The sequence below is a fragment of the Aythya marila genome (assembly GCF_965140915.1).
Source record: "Aythya marila genome assembly, chromosome: 6".
Classification (NCBI taxonomy): domain Eukaryota; kingdom Metazoa; phylum Chordata; class Aves; order Anseriformes; family Anatidae; genus Aythya; species Aythya marila.
In genome coordinates, this window is record NC_139047.1 from 696,458 (window position 1) to 719,567 (window position 23,110).

The 23,110-nt window shown below is 41.8% G+C and overlaps 1 protein-coding gene across 1 annotated transcript in view; it reads left to right on the forward strand.

Moving 5' to 3' along the window:
- The first annotated feature begins 691 nt into the window (after nucleotides 1–691).
- Nucleotides 692–23,110, forward strand: part of SATB2 (SATB homeobox 2) — a 138,013-nt gene continuing 115,594 nt past the window's right edge. The window contains exons 1-3 of the mRNA XM_082763059.1: nucleotides 692–1,390; nucleotides 1,903–2,121; nucleotides 21,678–21,854. Coding sequence (XP_082619185.1) covers nucleotides 1,953–2,121; nucleotides 21,678–21,854 — 346 coding nt within the window. The 5' untranslated portion in view covers nucleotides 692–1,390; nucleotides 1,903–1,952. The remainder of the gene's footprint in view (nucleotides 1,391–1,902; nucleotides 2,122–21,677; nucleotides 21,855–23,110) is intronic.

The window sequence follows — 23,110 nt, forward strand, 5'->3', positions numbered from 1 at the left end:
GGGGCGGCAGCCCCCAAAAGTTCCTGCCGCCGGGGGGAGGCTGCGGGGGGAGAGAGCGAGGCCGCGCCGGCTGCGTGGGACCGACCCTAGCGCCCGGACTGGATGCCGGTGGCAGCTTTGCTCTTCCCCGGTCGGTCCCGTTTCTCCGGCTTCCCCTGTTTCTTCTTTTTTTTTTTTTTTTTTCTTTTCCTTTTCCCCCCTCTCTTTCTTCTCCTTCTTCCCCAGCCCCTCCTCCACTCCTCCCCCCTCGGCCCACCCCCAGCCCGGCTGCCCCTGTCCTTGTGCACTTCTGCCCCGGGTCTCCTCCTGTCCCCGCCGTCTCGTCCCGCCGCTCTTCCCCTTCCCCACCCATCCAGCCCCGCTCCCTCCCTCCCTCCTTTCCTCCACCTTCCTCCCTTCGTGCGGCCCCGCGCTCGCTTTCCGCGGCCGCGATGTGCGCTTTATTTCTCGGGCTTTAATTTCCTGCCAGGTGGGTCCCTGCCTCCCACCCCGGTGCGCAGCGGGGCCGGCCGGAGCGGCGGCGGCTCGGGCAGCGCAGGGAGGGGAGGCTGGGGGGGGGGGGGGGGGGTGCTGCCGAGCCGTCGCCTGCGCCCGATCCCGAGCTAAGCCCGGCGACTTTAGTTTGGCGGGGGGGCGGGGAGGGGGAGGGGTGTCGGAGGCGAGGAGGGGTGGTGATGTTTGGGATGCACAGCCCTGGGACGGGAGCGCCGCGCAGCCAGACAGGCAGGCACGCACACACGCGCGCGCACACACACCAAATCCGAAAGCGAGGACAACCCCAAAAAGGACTCACTTTGCCTCGATGACTCAACGCAACTAATAATCGTTTCTCCGCTCTCTGTGGCGAGTCCCTCCTGCCGCTGCTGTTGCTGGCAGGGGAGGGAGAGATTGAAAGTGACACATCGGGGGCCGCCGCCGCCGCTTCCCCGCGCCGCCAGGCACCCGCCTCCGCCGCGGAGCCCGGGAGAGCGGCCTCTGGGGGAGCGGCGCAGCCTCCTGCCCCCGTCTCCCCCGGTAGCGCTTTTCTCTGCCGAAGGTGTGAGGAGCCGTCTCCCTCTCCCCCTCTCCTCCGCGCCGGAGCCGGCGGCCCCCCGCCCCCTCGCCCCTGCCCGCTCCTCGCCGCTCCGCTCCGCCAGGCACCGCTCGCCACCGGGACCCTCCGGGAAGGGGTGCCAGCCCCCGCCGCCCCGCGCAGCGCGGGCACACCGCCCGGCCCCGGCGCCTCGGCACCCCGGGACGAGGGCAAGCAGGGGGCTGGGGGTGGGGGAAGGACTAGGAGGGAAGCAAGCGGCGCGAGAGGAGGCACCGAGAAAACTTTCCACCCTGGATTCTCTACTTTTGATCCATGGACAGAGCCCAACTCAGCCAACTTACAGACAGGCTCTAAGCAGTAAGTACGGCGGCAGCACCCGCTAGAGGCTTCCTCGCCGGCAGCCGGCTGCTTCGGCGGCCGCACAGCTGGCCGGCGCGGGGGGGCCGTGCGAGAGGGGCCGCCCGGGCTGGCAGCCGCTTCCCCGCGGCCCCGGCGGGTGGGGCAGCACCTGGCTGGGCGGCCGGCGGGTGGCTGGAGCCCGGCTGCCTGCCCGCTGCCCCGCGGCTGCCGGGCACGATGGGCGCCGGGGCGCAGCGCTGCCGCGGCGGGCTGGGGCCGGGCGGCGGGACCCGAGTCGCTGCCAGCCGGGCGGGTAAGGAGAGGCACGGCGGCGCGGGGACGAGCCGCGGGCGCCCGCTCGCCTTCAACGGGGCCGCATCGCGTGGTCGAGCCCGGCCCCGTCCCGCCGGGCAGCCCAGGGGAGCGCCGCGGGGAGCCGGGAGGGCGAGCGGGGCCGGGGGCGGTGGCGGGCGAGCGGGGCCGGGAGCGGGCCGGCGGCCGCTGAAGCGCCCCTCGCTTCTCTCCCCTAGGTCCGTGCTCCTTCTACTGCGACCTGCCAGCGGGAGCCGCGTCTCCAAGCATGGAGCGGAGGAGTGAAAGCCCCTGCCTGCGGGACAGCCCCGACAGAGGCAGCGGCAGCCCCGATGTCAAGGCCCCCCCCCCCGGGAAGGTGGCAAGGCTGGAGCAGAACGGCAGCCCCATGGGCACCCGCGGGAGGCCCAACGGCGCCGTCAGCAAGCCCGTGGGAGGTAACCGTGCGGCCGCGCTCCCGGCCCGGCGGGCGGTGGTTTGCGGGAGGCTCGCCGCCGGGTGCCGGCGGGTCCCCGCCCGGCCGCCGAGCGCGGCGAGGGGCAGCCCGGGCCCGTCCCGCGGGGCAGCCCCGTGGGGACCCTGTCCCGGCGCTCGGCGCCCCCTCGGCGGAGCCCCCGGCACTCAGCGAGGGCATCGCCGCCGCCTTAGCGCCCGCAGCCCGGCCGCGCTGGCGGCCGCAGGCGGGGGGAGGTCGGGGACACGGCTCCCGCAGCGGGGTCCCCGCGGAGTGGGGAGGGGAGCGGCAGTGGTCGCGGGTTTCTTTCGGCCGTTAATAGCGCTTCGCAGCAGTTCTCTCGTTGGAAGAGGGCAAAGCACATGCGAGGTTCAGCTCTTTCCGCAAAATTCTTGAGCGCTAGTTTTGCAGCAGTCCCGCACTCTCTATGACGCTTTAACTTTTAGGCTCCCTTTGCCATCAAGTTGCTGGGCGATTTTGTACTTAGAGCGTGCTTAGAGCAAGTTCAAGGAACGCACGTGGTTGCTTTTCTTTCTTTTCTCCCAAGCGGGTAGACTTCCTGGGAACTTCTCCTAAACGCTCGCTTTTTTTCCAGCCGAACTCTGGTGCTGTTCCATTTAATGCAGTGAAGCCTCACATTAGGAAAAGTATCTTTAAAACTCTTGAAATTAGACCGATGTTAAGAGGAAAGTAGCGCAGGGCAGGCCACGATTAACTTTACCCTTTTTAAAAAAGCTTCTGTCTGTATTTGTATTTACCAACGCGCGGAGAGGTAATACACAAATGTAGTTGTTTATACACAAAGAGTTTGTGTAAATGACATTTCAAGTGATACTTTGATATGGTCGTCACATGACTCTCTATTATGTGAGGTTTATTTAGCGATTTTCCATTAGATGCTTGTTTTAAACCTCTTTGGCTCAATAGGCTTTCTAATTGTCGAAGTTTGCTAAGCGGCTGCAGATTTTATTTTCTTTTATTTTAGAAACGTAGGATTCATTTGTGTACCTAATGAAGGGTAAGAGATCTCACGAGTTTTTTATGTTTCTTGGATCACTATATGTCTGTTTTTAAACCTCTTAACTGTTTTCTTCTAATGTACAGAAAAAGAAGAAACAGCTTTGCAAACAAAGACTTGTAGCACACTAATCCACTTACACATTGATGGAAAAATAATTTATTGAATAACTGTAAAAATCAACGAGTTAATAATTTAAAAAGTGACAAAGTAGTAATATATGTAGTTTTAGATGCCTTTTGAGAGACTGAGGCATTACAGCTGCTTGATTTTAAAGGGAATGTTAGAGATAAATCTTTTTGCTTGGGGGATTTATTGAAATACGCTTTAAAGGAATGTTTTTAAATGTTTTGGAATATATATGTTGCTTGCTAGTAGCCACTGTGTTAGCCAAGAGAAATTCACAAGGTTTTATGAATATATTGGTGGTTCAGATTGAAACTGGCCTGTTAGGTTCTAGAAGATTTCTTACACTTATGAGAAAGACTCATTTCTGAAAGCAAACTTTTAAGAGCTTACGTTTTCATTCATTACTCTTTGGCTCATTTATAACATCGGTGTAGAATAGAGTGTAAAAGTGTGGGGACATAGGAAATGCAAGAGTACGTATTTTTTTCCTAGCTGGTGTTTTTTAAACAGTCTGAACCTCTTTAAGCAATTCATAATAAAGTTTATACATTACTCCTTATTGATACTGAAAGCAAGAAGAAAATTATTCTTGTCTGAATACTTACCTAGGTTTTGTAATACTCAATACTAAATTAGTTAAGGCAGATTTTTTTTTTAATAAGATAATGGTGCTGTTTAAAATTGATTTTTTTTTTTTTTTTTTTTTTTTTTTTACCCTCTTGGAAATGCTCTCAGGATAAATCGACATAGCTGATTTCCAGATATTTTTCCTTTGCTCTTTTTGAAGTTTGATCTGTAAGAACCTGTGTGACCAAGTGATCTTTTTCTGAACGCAGATCACAGTGTAGTGGGTATTTCTGGATGTCTGCATCTTTGTAGTGAATGCTGCGGCATTAGTAATTTTTTCTGTTGAATTGTGAAATGCAGCTGAAGACATTTGCAGAAAGACTTACTTTTAATATACTGGAAGTCTACTGTAGAACTTCTCTTCAAATACATATTAATAAAAGTCCTTTTAGTGCTATTCCTGATATTTGATAAAAAGGAAACTATTGAAAGATGTAGTGAAATGACATCTAAAGCTTTAGTTGTCAATTTTTCAGATTATTCTTATCTTTCAAGCTCAAGAAAAAGTGCTTATATTAATTGAATGTGAACTATACTGAGGAAAAAAATGAAATACTTTATTGAAACTAGAGATCATTTTGATTTGGATTTTGTTTTATTTTTTATTCTGAAATGTGTATCTGAAGATTTTGATGAAATCTGAAGATTTTAGCAGACAGATGCTAACATTTTTTTTTTTTTTCTTTCTTTTCCATCTCACGTTGGGCCTTAGATATGTAAATGCTGAAATTCCTTCCTCCTTGTCGAATGTCTTTCTGGCATAATACCGTGTTTCTCTGCACAAAATCCCTGAGCATAGAAAAATAAGCTCTCAGCTAACTGGTGCTACGATGGGATTGATGACCTTTGGTAACAAGTTTTATAATTACAGTGATTGCAACAATTGTTTTTACAGGGACTTCCTGAGAAATAGAGAAATATTATACTGCTGTAGATGTTTGTTGCTGTTTCTCTAGATCTTTGAGTGAAAAAAGATATAGGAATAAGCTTTTTTAGCACAGGCAGAAAATCAGTTGTTCTCATGGGAAATTTTGTCTTTGTGGCCCTCCTACTCCTTCCTTCCTTCCTTCCTTCCTTCCTTCCTTCCTTCCTTCCTTCCTTCCTTCCTTCCTTCCTTCCTTCCTTCCTTCCTTCCTTCCTTCCTTCCTTCCTTCCTTCCTTCCTTCCTTCCTTCCTTCCTTCCTTCCTTCTTCTTTTTCTCTTTCTTTCCCTCTCTCTCTTTCTCTTTCTCTCTCTCTCTCTCTCTTTCTCTTTCTCTCTCTCTCTTTCTCTTTCTCTCTCTCTCTCTCTCTTTCTCTTTCTCTCTCTCTCTCTCTCTTTCTCTTTCTCTCTCTCTCTCTCTCTCTTTCTTTCTCTCTCCGTCTCTCTCTCCGTCTCTCTCTCCCTCTTTCTCTCCTTCTTTCTCTCTCTCTTTTTTTTTTTTTTTTTTGTTCCTAAACTGAATGTACTTAATGCAAAGGGCCATTACAGCAGCTATAATAAACTAGTGAACGTCACAAAAAAGATAAATGGGCTCTTAAAGGTTGTGGTTTAATAGGGGATTTAAAAGTTTTGGTGCTGTTTACAATGTTGTTAGTGTAAGTCCAACGTGTTAGAGTCCAATTCTGGTTAGCCCTGACTAACCCAGTGCTTTCTAAAATGTTTCAGCAGTTACCAACCATTCTGTTTTAAAAGTTGTATGTAGTAAAGCACAAGTGCTCGGATGTTCAAGAGAGGCAGGTTTTATTAAGGTCCCTGGGAAAAAGAAAAAAAAAAAAAAAAAAAAAGAAGAAGAAAAAAAAAGAAGAAGAAGAAGAAAAAAAGGCTAATATCACTTTAAAAAACATATGAAGCCTGGGAGAGAGTTTAGAGCAAGCAAGAGCACCATGGTGTTGACAGCTTTATGTCCCTGTTGGGTAACATTCACTTACTAGAATTGGCGTTTTCTCTCAGTTAGTAATTCACTCCATAAGGATTTAAAAGGGGAAAAAAAAAAAAAGAAAAAAAAAAGATGATTAATGGCTAGGAAACTTATATTTGCAAATTTGTTGATTGCAATTCATGAACCCGTTTGTGTGTGAGTGTACGTGTATACGTATTCATTTGTTAGGAAGAGCATAGAAAATAAGCATTCAAAGCTTCTGAATGCAACTTCATATGCCAGCATAGAGACAGAGGTGTTCTGAGGTTTGGTTTGCTGGAATAAAGTGTAGAACTGACATACAGCCAAGGAACACGTTCGGATTTTGAGCAGGAAATTATTGCAAAAAATTTGATGGTTAGATTAGTTTCATGCAGTTTGATAGTAATACATTCTTATTCATTTATCTGCTAAAATTTGTGATTTACTTTACAAAATATTAATGGAAGAGAAAACTTCCAGACAATTCAAATCAAACTCCGTAACTGGGATGTTAATCTGTAGCTGCAGTTCCTGTGCTTGTATGGAGTCAGAGGCATTGGAAATGTGGACGCAGTGGCTCTTTGGAGCGCTGCTGCTAATTGCGGTGAGCCTCTTCGAGATCTGATGTATCAGAGCCTTGACTGCTTAGGTGGAGTGAGAAACCTGGTCTGGTATCTCTCTGGGGCAACAAAAACATTGACCAAGGACGACAGTTAAAGAGTTTGTCAAAATCCTTTGTAACTATTTCTGCAAAAATGTCGTAGGGTTTTCGCTACCTCTTGTACTTTTTACAAGGATTTAACGTACTTTAGTGAAGAGAAAAATCCACTTGTGTGCAGCCGGAAGAGTAAAGCTTGATCAAATCTGCTCCTCTCTTCTAACTGGTTAGGTGGCATTAAGCTCTGAATGTGATCCAGAAGGGAGCATGTCCCAGTTGTCCTTACAAATTGAGCAAATCGAAAGGTTAAGATTGTGGCAGTCTTCCTACCTAGATGAAGAGTATATTCTTACTGCCTGGAAGAAGTCCACAGCTATTTGAAAAAACTGAACGTATGGAGGTGCAGAGGCACGGAAGCCGTGAATCCCTGTTAGTGTGGGAACCAGCAGTGCGTGAACATGTTTTATGTTTTATCTGTTGTAGCATAGTTGGAAAATGTTGTCCTTTGTTTCGGTATAATTAAGTAGGAATTATGAGGAAATGCAATCATTTTACACGTTTCTGACGTGTAATGAGGAAGAGACTTTTAGTTTAATGTGAACCTTAAGAAAAGAAAGACAGGGATTTCTTTTCCATGACCAATGCTTAAAAATGAGTTTCTTGTCTTTTTGATTATTCTCCCCTCCCCCTTTTCCAATCAGATTATGTCACATAAATAGAATAAACAGAGCAATCACTCCTGGAGGGTCATGTAGTGCATCATCTGTATTTTTGCTGAGGTAGAAAAATAGCCTTTCTTTATGTGTATTCGGTAGTTGGCCTGTTATTAAAATAAAGACACAGTTGGTTAAAATATATGTGCAATTGAACATACACATTAAACAGAATATAGGGTATCCACCCATTCAGTGACCTAGGCATAATTTGATGGTTAGAGTAATTTTGGAACTCTAAGTTGCATCTGAAGAAAGCCACTGACAATTTTGAATTCAGGATTTAAGATTAGCTGTAGCAAGATTTTATTTTTTCCCGCAACAGTTCCTAAGTATTTAGAGTCATCTCCCCACTTCCTCCCCACCCCAGACACATAGCTGCGTTAGTTAGCTAGATGCTATTGCTCTCATCATGAGCCAAAGGAAAGAAAAAAAAAGCAACATCTTTGAAAAAGTCAGTTTGAATTCTTCTCCCCCTTCCATTTATAAATTTGGTCCTGCCTTTTCTTAGTGTCACTGGGATAGTCAGAGTAGATTTATCATCAATTATTTATAGGACACTTATTTGAAAACTCCTGCTAGGGTGATTCAGTGACTGCCCAGGATTCTCTTTATGCCTGAAGAAGATGGCAAAATCATATTAAAAATGACCAAGATGCCAGTGAGGAAACATAGTTTTGAGAAATTAGTTAGCGAAATCTTTCTCATTCCAAATTTAGATGAAGGATTTGGACATTGAAGAAAGAAAAACAGTATTAAACTTTTATTGTTAAGAATAAACACTTGAATGTGAGGTGTAAAGATTCATTTCCTTTCCTAAATGATTATTTTTGGAGAGAATTTATATTCTGTTTAAATTTTACTGTGCAAAATATTTTGTCTAGATTTAAAAATAGAAGGTACCTGGCGTAGCGTAATTTTAATCAAGTTGTTATTTCAACAGCCTACTGTCACCCTTACAATTTCTGGTTTGTAGCACAGGTTTTCAGATGATACCTTAAAATAACTCAAAAAGTATTTGAGTTTAATGCTCTTTGTTAGGATGCTAGTCTGAGTATTTATTTTTTGCAGTTGATTTCCATTATTACTGTTTTCCTTGAAGCTGTCTGTCTGGCATGGAGAGGAGAAGGGACGCAAAATTGGTTTTGTCACTCGCGGTGACACGGGAGATGGTAAGGCAGCACGGCATCTGTGGTGGTATAGGCTGCGGACAGCTTTACTGCAGCCATGTACTTGTATTCGCCAAACAGCTGCGTGCCCTGTTTAGGAAAATTCTTTTTATGTGTGTGATCGAGCAGTCCCCAACCTGCTTTTAAATCCTATTTTTAAACTTCTCAAAATAACCGAAAATCTCTAAAACTTAAGATTGTTTTGAATCCCAAATTGCAAAGCATAGATAAGCTAGGCCTTTAATTACTGTCCCTCATCATAATTTAGCTAAATTAGTAAGTACTGCTGTGTTCTGGATTAAAGGCACAGTTTTCCAAGGTATGAGTTATTCCCAACTCCCTTTGAATTGATATGGCTGGGGTTTGTTCAAGATAACCTGTGCCTGATGCAGGCTCAGTAACCACTGACCAAGTGTCATCTCCTTTTGAAGCACACGGCAGTTTTCTAACCAGCCCAGTGTGTTGAATGATGAATCGATGCCCTGTCTACCTCTGGAAAAATTGTCCTGGGGTAATTGGTTCCTACTGTATCGAATGTGCTGGGTCATGTGCATTGATCCACATGATGACATGTGTCACTAACGCAGATCTAAGAAACAGTCACAACAGACAAAAGGCAGCTGAGTCGTTGATGGCTTCTGAGAAACATTTCCTAGCCTCTAGCCATACTAAAAAGAATTGTCGCCCACCAAGCGTAGTACTTGTTGCAGAACGCTCAGCGGTGACGTACCTGCTCTTGGCTTACATACAAATGAGTTCAAGTTGATTAGTGGTACGAAACACAAAATATACACTTTGCCATTTAATTTGGGAAGAATTGTTAGCCCATCTAGCTGAGGGTCTTGTGACCATTCACAACGTGTTAACTGCTTTAATGTGCAATATGTTTTCTGCCAGCAAGTGATGTTGTCGATACTATTGCAGTTCTACAATTAGGATGTTTTTTTTTTTTTTTTTTTTTTTGTTTGTTTGTTTGTTTGTTTGTTTTTGGCATTCTACACTTTGTACAAAAGCATGTATTGCAGCTGTTATGTGTACTTTGTCTCCTATCTTCATATGCATTCATCCAAGTTTTAGTGTGGGAAGAATATGTCATGTAGTATTGCCAATTTTATTTTCTTTATTTTAGAGATTATTTTTTTAATGTAAACTAGTATTTTAAGTTTGTTTTTGACCTGTGCAAGCTCTGCTGGTATCCCCTGAAGATTTACAAATTTACCAAAATATCAGCATTTATCTTTTTGCAATATATTTGTATTTAAGACTGCTGATATTGTAAAGCCCTTACAAACAATGCTTGAACAGCTTTTGTTTTGAAATGTGATTTTCTCTGAGTTTTAAAGATGTTAACACCGATGTTGCTAATATCAAGGATTTATTTAAAACCCTCCAGGAATCTTTTCTGCTTGGAATAAGACTACCCAAATTATTTACAGGGTTGCTTAAAAGACTGAGTGGGAGCCCTGCATTGCTGGTATTGTAATCCGAATGCCAGGGCAGAAATTGCACATCTGAATCCAAGATATGTTTTATATTTCCTGTCAAATGCTAAATGATCATTGGTGTTACATGCAGACATGTTAGGAAAAATGAAATAAGACTGCCATCATTTGTAGAAGCTGTATGAAGGAAACAGAAAGAATTTGAAAAAAAGAGACAGGTAGCTCTAGATAAATGCTTAAGTATATGACTTGTTTTCTAAATAGAAAATTACCTGCCTAATAGTTTAAACCTTGTCAGTCATTTTGCTTTACCTGGTGTCCTTGTATCAGACAGGCATGCAATATTAAACAGTCTCAGTACAACTATACATTGTTAGTAGCAGTGCCAGCAAGGTAAAAAGGCTCAGAAAAAGCTTAATAAAAATAACCTGTCAGACTGTTTTGTATGAAGCTGAGGCGTCTCGTGAGATAACCATACACCCACCGCATTTTCACAGTGCAGTAGAAATGTCTCCTACTGATATATGCTCCCTTCTTATTTATTCCCCAAAGACACTCAGTGAGATGAAAAGACACTGACAGTAAACCTTCTCAAAAGTACTAAATCTGGTAAGAAATGTCTGAGGGGAGTGTTTTGTGTATTAGAACCTTGCCTTGTATCACTGCATACAGCCACAAGGTTTCCTTCTTTTTTCTGTCTCCCTTTTTAAGATTTTCTGTTTCTATTTGTATTTTGTTGAGGTGCAACAAGATAAGTCGGCCTTTGCTTATGTATGGCAGACACTTCACCCTCTAGAAGTTGCTGACTTTGTCTACATTTGCACTGAAACTTCAGATAAGTGAGGAAACTCAAATATAACTATTTACCATCTTAGTAATCTAAACTCACAGAGTGTTTTGTCATAAATTTAGCTGACAGGCATATATTGGAAATGAAGCATGTCATTTTCAAAACTATAACCAGACTATTTTTCCAAAGTAATATAAATTCATATTTTGAGCATATTTTGGTTTATATGCCTTCCTATTATTTATATATTAAAATTAGATGTGCACAATTTCCAGCCTTATTATTTTGAATGGTTATTAAGAAATGTAGTTATAAATGATGAGTTATACAATACTTCGGAGTAAAAGGTGATTTTCATAATGTCTTTTCGCAACTTACAAATAACTTTTTTTGCCATAATACAAACATGCTAGCAGAACAACATGATAGATGTCTCTTTAAGTATCGTAGTAAAAGAAAATGACTTGTATTCTGAGGCTGTGGATAGTTTATGTTGTTTTGGACCCATTTCCCAAGCAGTGATCGAAAACAGATTACAATAACAATTATACAGTCAGAAGATGCAATATCCATTTCTGCTTTAATTGAGTGAAAGAATAATAAAAACATCATTAAGAAAAATGAGGTGGACCTGTCATACACTCTACCAATTTTTAGACTTGGAGAAAATGCAGAGTAACAGAAGTATGAGCTTTTTTTTTTTTTTTTTTTCTTTTTTTTTTTTTTTTAACTTGAGCTTGTTGCTCAAGCTCTGGATGGTAGACTTCATACAGGCTGCTGTGAGCAAGTGTGCAGTAAGTAGGCATATTGCTTGACAGTAAAACATTATCTGGGTGCCTGGGTTTGGCTTAATAATGAATGTAATGTTTTTGTCATTGGTTCAAGCCTTCCTGATTATATTAGTCTGAACACAGTGTAATACTGACCTGCCAAATAGATGAGTTCAGAGAATGCCATGGACAGGTGGAAAATAGTGGAAAAATAAATAAATAAATAAAATCCTCCTTCAAAATAAAGTGCTGTGCTACTTGACGGGGGAAGAAAAATGCTCTGATTTCTTCCAATTTTTTGCTTCTCCAAATCTGTGGACATGGGTGCCAGTAGAAGTACTAAATCTCTTAGATTATTGATAGCTGGGACATACTCCTGGGTAACCCTTTAGCTGTCTCCCAAACTGTCTTTCACTGAAGCCCTACAGATGGAAAGGCCCTGTGCCAGGCAGCATGTGTAAGCCATGTTGCCCTTGAAATAGGACCTCATTGCAGGTGAAGGTCCAAGGATTAGGGAACCTGCCTCTCCATTTTCTCCAAAGCTGAGTCCCAGAGCTGCAAGCAGAAGTGTCCTTTCTGCTGTACATACGTGGAAAGAGATCCTTGCTGCAGCAGCCTTGGCTCTAGTCAGGTGCCATGCAGCTTCATAAATCAACATTTGGAGTGGCATCCGGAAATGAACTGGGAGCCAGTTCAGTCTTTGGAGAGCAGATGTAATCCGCTCTCTTTGGCTGACACCTCCGAGCAAGCACATGCCTTTGCACTAGCAGGAGTATTTGATTCTCCAGTGCAGCTCAGTGTACGCAGTGCTGTAGCAATTCAGCCTGCTGAGCCCCAAAGCATGGATTGCCGGCTCTTAACCAGTGAATCCACACATAGGAGGTTGGCCTGACCAGGTCCTTTGCACTTTCTCCCCAAAATGTAGCATACTGGCTAAACAGAGTAAGTGTTCTGTGTGTACTTGAGAAAGGGAATGTACCTACTGATTCTCGTTCCTTGATCTTGTGACTTGATTGACAAAGATGTGGTATTTATTAAAAAACGGGAGATTGATGTGACCTTCTGGCTGTTAGGTGTGCCAGGAGAATAATGTTTCAAATGGAAAGTTGTCAAATGTGTGATCTCTTCTTTCTGAAAACATGGAATGCTTCCCCCACAGCCCATTATCTTTAAAAAAGCTCTTTAAAAAAGGAGGAATTTGGGAATGCCACTCAAAAAATGTTCTCTCTCCAGGGGTGTGGAGGATAAATTTGTAAGTACAGGCCAAGCCCCAGATGCCTGTCACTGCTCTGTGATGTGCTGGGTTGTAGGTGCAGGCTGGCTGGAAATGCGCTGCACATGGAGAGTACAGCTGGAGCCTGCAGTTGGTCTTGAAGACAGGGATGTAGGTGCAGTAGTTATTTTAGACTCTAGGTAAGCTACTTAGCTGGTAACATGAAGGAGGATGATATAGTTTCTTCTTTTTCTTGTCAACGGGTGGTTCACAGAGGAATGGAGGTGAAGGAAGAAAGAGGTTGCTGGTGGGTCCCAGTGGAGGTCCCAAAGCAGGCTTGAGTGTGCTATGCAGCTCTTCTCCAGAAATAAAACCTCAAACCTGCTACGAAAGCTTTTCTATTACATTCCAGGGGACTTATCCCAGTACCAGGAGACTAGTTAATAGAACCTTCATTAAAATGCTTCTGCTGGAAGATGTTTTTTTTGCCTTAAAATTACATAATATGGTGTCATCTGCTAGCACCACCAAAGTTAAGGGCTTATTAGTGGTTCCAGTTTTCAGGGTTTAAAAATGTTGGTTATTAAAATTAATTCTGGGTGGAACTTGGCACAGAAAGTCTTAGCCCCTTAGGCAGTTTTTGTTAGTAGTTGAGAGAAAAACAACAGAAAGCAGTCCCCCAAACCCAGAAACCCTCCTGAACCCTAAACTTGTTTTTAAATTGCAGAAACCAAAACCTAAAACTTATAGGAAATTAATGGCTTAAGATGATTTTTTAAAAATATGCTAGTTTAATTTGAAAGAGTTTCCTTCACTGGTTTTGAGTGAAATGAGTATATTTTCCATTAATTCATATTATAAAGTACTGCTGCAGGGTATTTTTTCTTCTTTTTAACTGGGAGACACGTTGAAACAACTGAGCTCTTTTATTTAGGGAAAATGTATCTATAGTGTCTTCATGGTTGCCTTTCACTGTGAATTGGACAGCCTGTGTACAGATCGCAACACCGGCATGGGGCTGGTACTGGCACAAGTGTTTCTGCATATCAGGGGGGCTGGCAGGGAAATGTTGCTTTCAGCTAGAATCACAGCAACAGTTGTTTGTGCCTTCTTCGGTCTCGGGCTCCTGTAAAACCGTATTTTGAGGTATGGGCTGTCGCTCTCCCTTGTCACTCGTTTAGGTGTTTTTGTTCTTCTGTTTAATTGCCTCTGCCTCCTGACTGCCTGCACACTGCTTTGCCTGGGCTAACCAGGTGGCAGGAGGGAGGCTGTGCTCAAAACTCAAGCGTCCGCTCTCTTCCTTGCCTTTTAGACCCAAGCAGTGTGACAGATCTGGAGTTGAGGCTGAGTTAGGGTAACTAGTTTAGTAAAGGCAGTTAGTCACCAGGAACAGCTGAGCCACTGTCGCTAACAAAATGCCTCGTCTCCCTTGAGTGCCACTTCTGTCCCAGACACGCAGCAGGAGGGGCTGCACTAGAGGTAAATATTCCATATCCCTCTTTCTTTCTCATTTCTTGTTAGTCTAAACACATGCTCTTAATACTGCTTTTCTTTTATATAGTTTTTTGAGAAACTCGAGTATTATCAAATCAAGTTATGAGATTCATAATATGTTTCTGTGGTGGAATAGTGGCCTGGAATATTTTGTGTTAAACAGTAAAGTTGTTATTTCAGCTAGGAGAAGGATTCTTTGGCTAGTTAAGCTGTCAGAAGCAGGGGACATCTGCAGAGATGTTAGTGACTTCTTTATAAAATTTTCTGAGAGCTGGGATAGTTGTGATGGTTGGGAGACTGAAGCCACAGAAAGGACTGGAAGCTGAAGAAGGATGTAAATAATATCTTGTGGTTTGCATTCACCATTGGCTAAAATATAATATGTAGAAATGCATTTCCTGCCTACAGATCTATTGAATATTTTAAGCCAGAAAAAATAACAGGGGAGGAGGAGAAAGATATTGTCCTTAGTTTATTTCCTCTGGCCCTCCTAAGTAGAAAACTTCTACAATGTAATATTATTTAACATGATTTTTTATTTGTTTGTTTCTTTGACAAACATTGTATTAAAATCATCTGTGGACTGAGCTCTTCTTTACCAAATTGCATCCTGGAACAAATTATTTGCAACAGGCTTATAAACCATTGAAGAGTAGGAGTTTAACAGCATCACATTACTGGTTGTGTACAAAATTAGATAGCTCATGTTTTGTCTAGAACACATTGGAGAGCAGAGGATTAGCAGAAAGTAAGGTTCTTGTTTCTAAACAAAATTTTTTATTGTAATGAGGTGCTTGGTTCTGTTTTTTTTTGTTTGTTTGTTTGGTTTTTTGCTTGTTTTTTTTTTTTTTTTTTTTTTTTTTTGGAGGGGAGGTATAGAATTGTACAGTTGTGAAGACGCTGGTGCAGTCTCTGATATTTGATGTACAGATTTCCCACTGGCCTCCTGTCACTGCGTACATACAGCTTTCTTCACATGTTTCCAAGTGGTTAGTGACAAACAACTGCAAAGTAATTCTTCCAGTCCCCAGTAAAAAAAAAAATTTACAGTGGAAGAATGCCCAGCCTCATAATGAAACTGTTGTACGTTGGTGCTTGATGTGTAAAATGGTGAAACACAGTCCATTTACCCAAACCACACATTTATTGTAAGTAAGTTAAGTGCCAACAGCTTATATTCTGTCCAGTTTAATTACATTTAAAATTTATGGGGTGGCTTGAAAGTGAACCCTAATGGACACGACTAACCCTTGCTGAAACGTGTGACCTCTGTCTCATCTACCTCTTTGCTGAACTGCACAGGCACAGGCTGAACCCAGGATCTGCTTCAAGCCTGATCCTTCCTGAGTGTGAATAGTCAGATGTGTGTGTCAGTGTGGGAATGGTCTGGTTCTGCCTACTCAGCCTGTCACTGTGTATCCTGTATCTAAAGGCCCTAATTGGACTCCATGGGATTTTCTGGGTAAGATCTCGCATTACCACTAGCTTGAGCTGTGCTGTGATTTAAATAAAAGTGGTGTTGACTTCAGAATGACAAAACTATTTTTTTTGAATACATGTTGGTTTCCTTCCTCTTGGAAAGAAATGGAATGCAGTTGATCTTTTCTCATTATAAATTTTTCTTTTCTCATTATATGCGGCTAGGCGAGTCTTGAATATATAACTCACGAATACAGACATACACACTAGATTTTAATCTCTGTAAGCTGTAAATCCTGAAGTGATTGCAGTTTTGAAGAATTGGCACCAGGAAGCTTCAATCTTTTTTTTTTTTTTCTTTCTTTTTTTTTTTTTTTCTTGGTGTTGGTGGTCAGTTTTTCAGAATAGAAGCTCTGGATTTATGTTGTAGTAAGATATGATATGGATATCTTGTTTTGATCAGGTGTTTCTGAATTTGTTCAGGTGTTTCTGAATAACCCAAAGCTGTGAAAATTAATTTCTTTTGCCTCTTCAGTTAGAGGTGCAGGATGTGAGGAGGAGAACACGTAAACCTCTCCGTGCCAGGTGGATGCTGCTTTCTCAATTTATGTTCATTTTTCCAATTCATTTAAAAGAAAGGGGAAGAGAGTTAAATACCAAATCAGTATATTTAAAGTCAGCTCTATTGTGGTGCAAACATAAATAAATAAATCGATTGCTTTACTGCCCCTGCCTTTGTAGAGTGAAGTGCTCTCTCCTGAAGAAAAAACAGAAGCAGATTAGTTTTGAGGACTGTTTGTAGTTTGATTGCTTCCTGTGGTTATTCTCGGTTGTGTAAGCATGTTTTATTGTTAAACGTATGGAATCTTTATCCAGATAATTTCCTCAAGATGACCTACACTCTGCTAACCGAGCTGCAGAGCCTGTGTCACAGGGCAAGGCTCTTATACTTTGAAGTCCAGCTGAGATTGCTAGTAACTCAGTATTTCGAAGGCATTCAGCACTGAGTCTCATTGCAGATCAAGTACAAACTTCAGATGCATTGGACAGTCAGAGATGGGGAACAATGTGCTTTTATCAGGTAGATTAATTTTTTAGTCATCTTAGTGTCCTTTATGGTTTTGATTTTTTTTTTTTTTTTTTTTTTTTACACTGGATGTGGAGGTGTGTGTGCAAATAAACATTTGTGGATATTGCTTACCTTGTCTTAGTTTTGATTTTTTTTTTCCTATTGAAAAGACTAGCTTTGAGAATGACCCATGCTACAGTCTCTGCTAGGGAAAATGTTTTCTGCATGCAGTAATGAAGAGTTTTCAGTAGTTTATGAATTTTTCAAATAAATGTCCTGGTTTCTAAACTCCCAACAATAGAAATTTGCTTTGTCTTTGAGAGAGATTGCACTGTGTGTATGTCTGTGTTCTGTTTAAAAAAAAAAAAACAAACACAAAAACAACACAAAAACAACAACAACAACAAAAAACAACAACAATAACAACAACAACCAAAACCCAAAGCGCAACAGCAACAACAAAAACTTTATTTTCCATTTTCTTCATTTGATAAAAATCTCTCCACTCTAGAATGATTTCCTTTGGGTTTGACACCACCATTTGATCTCAGTTTTTAATAATTTTGGTGGGTTTCACTCCCAGAAGAAAACATGTTTGTGCTATGAAGTATTCCCACTAGAAATCTGGGAAGTCTTAAAACCTCATGTTACTCAGGGCTAAGAACTGGCTTCTTTATTAATTCCCTGCTAGACAACCCCTGTATAGTAAATCTTTCCATAACACTGTGCTGTTGAAATTAATCAAGCTGATGTTTGGAAATTGTTCAAATTAGATTAAATTAAATAACACCTAGATGGGGCTTAAAACTTGGGCTGATGAAAACTGATTTTAATCTAAAAAGACACAAATTTTATTGGTGCCTCTTCTCATTGGTTGATCCTCATACTTACTAGGATGAGCAAGCACTGCTTCTGATTTAACGGGCAGGAGAGCTGGGTGGCTGCAATCGTTTAACCTCCTCTGCAGCTTTCCATAGTGTCTTCTTTTTTGGTTTAGGTGCCAAGCATGGGGTGACTGTGTGGTACTGGGTGATGTGTAGAAGTTGAGCGCTAATAACATCACATTTATTACTTGCTCTGAAGTGTGCACTGGACAAAGTATCATTTGAAAATGAGCAAAATTGCTAGTTATATGCAAACTTGTTAAATATCTGTCCTGTCTTGTCTTTCTAGTTGGCTATTGGAAATTAACAGCTTCTGCTTGTAAATCTTGTAGCCTAAATTGTTTTCTGGGGGCTGCTTGTCTTCAGTTTGATAATACTTATAACGGGCTGCAAGCTTTTTTATTAAATTAACATTTTACACAGCAGATTGTCAGACTTTTCACTTCTTGAACAAAGTACCTGTTTCCTTTTTCCTTCATTTTTAAGAATGAATTACTCCCCAATAAAATAAAACTATACAGTGAAACCAGCAAGGAGGAGAAAATGTGCATTTGGGCACAGGTCTCTTTAGTACATATTTAATTTCTTCTTGATTTCTCTGCCACTTAGAAGAGTCTCAGAAAAAAAAAAAAGGCAACTAAGTTTACAAAGCCTTCTCTGTACATTGTGTGTTTTCAATGAAAGCAATAGCAGAGCTTAGCTTCCATCTCTGATCTGCTTTAAAAATATGTGTTATACAGAGGTACCAGTCACCACTCACCGTTCAGTTCTTCTGGGAATACTTTGTCCCTGTTCTCATCAGTGGAATACAGGGAATTCTTGCAGTGTGTAGATGTTTTTATAAAAGCCTTTACATGGATCTCGTTTTATGTTCCCTTAACTTTTTACATAGATGCTATCAATGTGTGGTCAAAGCACTGTCAGAAGCACTGAAAAAATGTTTATAAGCCAGCTAAATGAATTAACATCAAGGAGAAAAAGTCTTTTGGATAATTTATGATCATTATTAATGTTTTGTTTTCATTTCGGCATGGTGTTCCTCCTTTAAGGAAACAAAATGTTTCCTTTTTAGCCCTCAGATTATCCCTTGTTTTCTCCATGTGTGAAAATCAGTGCCGTATGTCATCCACCATGAATTATACCGCATTATTCACTGAAGCATCTCTCTAAAGCTGGGAGAGCAAATGCACAGAAGTTCTGCGCCTTTTTTGTCTGTATGCATGGGAGAGGGAGGATGACTAGTTCTGGCTGATCAGGCATCAGGGAAAAGAGCTGAGGGGTTTCAGGATTTATGAGTAAATTTCCTTTTCTTACTGCATGCAAGACTTCATTCTGGATGCTTAGTATCCTGCTCTCAGGGTATTGCTATAAATTGTTCAGCTGGGATGCTGATGAGCACTGACTAACTTGAGTCCCTTGTCTGTAAGGGCCCTGTGGAGGTGCAATAGATGCATCTCGGAGCAAGACATTATGCATGTTGGTGTGTAAAGAGATTGTTGGTTTTGGCTGCAGGTGTTTTTTCTTCTGATTGTAATGTACTGGAAATATGGTAATTTATATCCAGATGACATCGGGAAACAGAGAAGTTGAAGGTAATGAATACATCAGAGATGTTATAGCTTAACTCTCTCAGTACAAAACAGAGGGAAAAGCAGAGAGAACTTTGGATTGAGATTTATTTGAAAGAAGTTGGATTACTATCATTTTTTAGTAAAGTAGTGGTATTAAGACTGCATATGCTAGAGTGAGAGGCATCAGAATGTGTTAGCAGTGGCAGATGTGGTAACCTGCCCTTTGCTCTCTGTTTTTAAGGTAATCATAACAGCTTATTGTCAGTTACACTGGGTCATTGAGCTCAGAGATGTTTTTGAAAAAGCTGTTTCTGTAGCAGGGTTCCTGCAAGCATGGGCAGCAGGAAGGGGCCATTTAGAAAATCATCACGGGCAAGGCTCCTGTGGGTCTGTCGTGGCATCCCTCCTATGGTACTGTGGACAATGTCAATTCCAGCATTTGAGGTCCTGTTTGTATGGAGACAGTAAACAATGGGCATAACAATTTGTGCCGAGAATAGGTACAACCTCCGTGTTGAAAAGGTGGGAAGACTGTTCTGTGACAAGGAAAGCATGCAGCAAGAGCGTAAAAGATCCAGTGGCATCCCTCTCATTAGTTTGCATTCACCCATGTATGCCGTCTTGCCAAAATGCAATTTACACAACTGATATCACAGCCGTAGCATTTGGCCAATTACCTTACTCTTTCTGTTGAGACATTAATAGCCTCATCAGAAGTGCTGTGACAGACTGTATGTTTGACAGGAGGGCAAGTTTGTCGCTTGCAGAGGTTAAGTTTCATTTGAAATAGTTAAATAAATAGTTTATGGACAAACAGAATTCATTTTTTAACCTTTGAAAGGAATAACAATTTTGTTGTTGACTTCAGTGAGAACAGGATCAGCCTTGCACTCTTTCCAGGAAAGCACCCAGAGATTTTTTTTTTACCTTATGTTCTTGAGTGAGTATGTTAATATTTGCTGCTTGAATTTGCAAAATGCATCAGAATAGCCCAAAATCAAGCACTAAAGAGGAAGCAGCATCAATATGATGCTGTAATATACCTACCCGTTACTAAAGGATGTAACACAGAACTAAAACCCATCAACTGGATATCCAGGCTTGTAGCTACTGCTGCTGGTGTGCAGTTCAAATCTCAGACAGCGAGCTACTCCATGGCAGCTAGAGCAAGCAAATGATCAACATGTATCTAAAATACATTTTTAGGATATCAAGTCTCTGCAAATTCAAGACAGGAGGATTCAAGTCCCTTAGCAGGTGCTACAGGTATGACTGTCTATTTCAGGGCAGGGCAGCTCTTCTGAAGGAGTATTTAACTGTTGGTTTGTAGATACTTAAACTGCTAATAGTAGAAGATCTTGAAGATATTTAACTGACTGTACAGAAGGAGATAGGAAACGTGACTTTCTCCTCACTTTCCCTTAAAGAAGTGCCCAGTCCAGGAATACAGTGATTTGTATCTAGCCTTTTAAATACTTTCATAATAATTATTTTCATAGTTATTAGCTACTAGGAATGTTTCTAGTAGCTAATAGAACTAGAACTAGAAATGTTTCTAGTTCTTTATGAAGAAAAGGAGCAAGAGGTAAACTTTCTGTCAGTACTGTGAGCCCTAGATAGCACGTTTTGAAACTGCTTTAAGCTGAGATTTATCTTTACCCCAGTATTTTGTAATTTATGTAGGGGCTAACAGATTGTATCAAATTAATGAATTTCTGTTACTGGAGGTAATGCCACACCCTACCTGCCCTATAGAGAGTGATGGAAACGGATGTTCCAACTCAGTAGGCATTTTGCACATTCCTTCCTTGTGTCTTCCCTCCATGAATGCACTTAGAGTACTATAAGGCCATCTCCTGCAGATTGGCTTGTTTCTGTACTGTCTGTAGTACTGGATCCCTTTAAATTCGTGCCCCACAATTTATTGCCATAGATGCCTTGATCCTGTAACCACAAAAGTAAGTTTACAATAAAACAGAACAAAATTGAATCCAGACCATCCCTTGAGTTTTCCACTTCTGTGGTTCCTCCTCATCCTTGATCCTCTTTCTAAGAGAGCTGTTCTCAGTCTCTTAGTGCATGCAGTGGGAAAACAGCCACTGGCCTCTTTGGGTCTGCCAGGCCATCAGCTACCAACACCAGAACATGATCCTTTTCAGCAAAATCTAAGCAAGATTATTTTCTTTGCACAATGACATGGGTGGCCAAGGTCTGAAAAAGTGCAAATAAACTAACCCATCCTAGAAGTGCATCTGGTACTAACCTCTGTTGATATCTCCATGACATTCACTGCATCATGGAGAAGCAGGAGAGCAGTATTTGTGTGTCAGGTTTTCATATGGCCGAGTGTGGAGAAACTCTGACTTGCAAGAATAAGATATTGACGGAACTCTAGAAAACTTCTGCAATGTTGAAAAGGTCTTATTAGGAAATCTTGTTTGTCCTCATACTAACTGTGATTCTGTTCCTGAGTTGTATTCTCTGGAGCTTCTAGTGTGGTTTTTAAATGAGTCAAGTGATGAGACTTAAGTATTTCCCTTGGAAAGAAAACAAAAGCTATCCCACGGGGAAGAAAGGCAGATATCCACTTAAGATGAGCCTTCTAGGAGGTGTTTTAATTTAAAGCTTTAATCAGAGATGTATGACACATTTCTTGTTCCTCTCTTAATAACTTATTTTTTTTCCATCTAGGTTTGATGATTCCAGTCTTTTGTGTGGTGGAGCAGTCAGACACCTCTCTTGAATATGATAATCGAGAAGAACATGCTGAGTTCGTTCTGGTTCGCAAAGATGTGCTCTTTAGCCAGCTGGTGGAGACAGCGCTCCTGGCTCTGGGGTATTCCCACAGCTCTGCAGCTCAGGCACAAGGTATTCAATAAAGTTCTTTTCCCCCTTCTTTGTACTGGCAGAAGAGAGCACCAGAGGTTGTTCAATACAAGAAGAAAACAAGAAATTTGGTGGCAAATCTTGAAATTGTTTTACTAAATTGTACTGATTGCTTAATCTTAAACTAGGTGTACAACAACCCCTACCTTGTTAGCCTGCCTAGAAAGCATTAGCTGGATCTTGCTGAAGTGTGAAATATGGTGATAATGATCAGTCAGCATATTTATGACACGTTTGTTCTGTATCTCGAGCCAGGTTGCTGCTTCAAGGAAGTCAGCACAGAAGAGAAGGGTAGACCCTCTAGGTGTACGGCTAGGTGGCATCTGGTATTTCTCTTTGTATCAGGGCCACTTAAAAAAGTGTATTATAATGTTTCATTTTTTAAAATGATATAATGTATATAATGGTGTTATACATGTATATAGTGGTGTATTTATGGCCAATAGCTGTAGTATTACATGTGCAGACTCATTTCTCTGTTTCTACTTACCTACTATACTGCTGCAAAGTCCTTTGCAAAGCCCTACAGTCCCTTTCATTTAGAGAAGATTCTCCAGAAGTGGTGAAATCTTAAAATAAACAAAGCTTTCCTCTTTATACCCAAATTATCAGCATGCAGAAAACAAACCCAAAACCCTAATCTTGAGGGAAACAGGCAGGAGGTGGTGGGGTAGGAGAAATCTTTCCAAAAAGAACTTTGCATTTCTAGAGACTTCCTTATCCTAAGCAGATTATTTAATTGCTTTTTCTTTTTGATGAGAAACCTGTAACTTTCATCTTCATGTCATCAATAGAACCTGTGTGTGTTTAGAGTAGTTCAATAGTAGCTTTGCCTGGGGATAAGGATTTTAACTGTTGATTTTAGTCATTTTGTATAGCTAGGAATTTGAACGTGCGAACAGAGTGAGCAGTGGTTGTGTCGAATCCAGGAGTTCCAGGCAGTAGTTAATAGCACAGCACTCCTTGTACAAACTTCTTTCCAAGCAGGGTGATAATGATTCATTTCCTCTGTCAGCCTTTCTGTTCTGTGAGAGAGGCTCAGGATCTGCTTACAGGCAGAGCTCATGCACAGCGCCAATGTGCTAATTTGCACAATACAGTACTAAACGCTATATGAGAAGGTAGTTTCATTTTTTAATAGGAAACATTTCATGTCATTTTAGAGATAATTTTTTTATTTTTCATTTTTTATTTTTGAATGTAAAAGGTCAGCGTTTCCCACTGTTTTCATCCTGGTG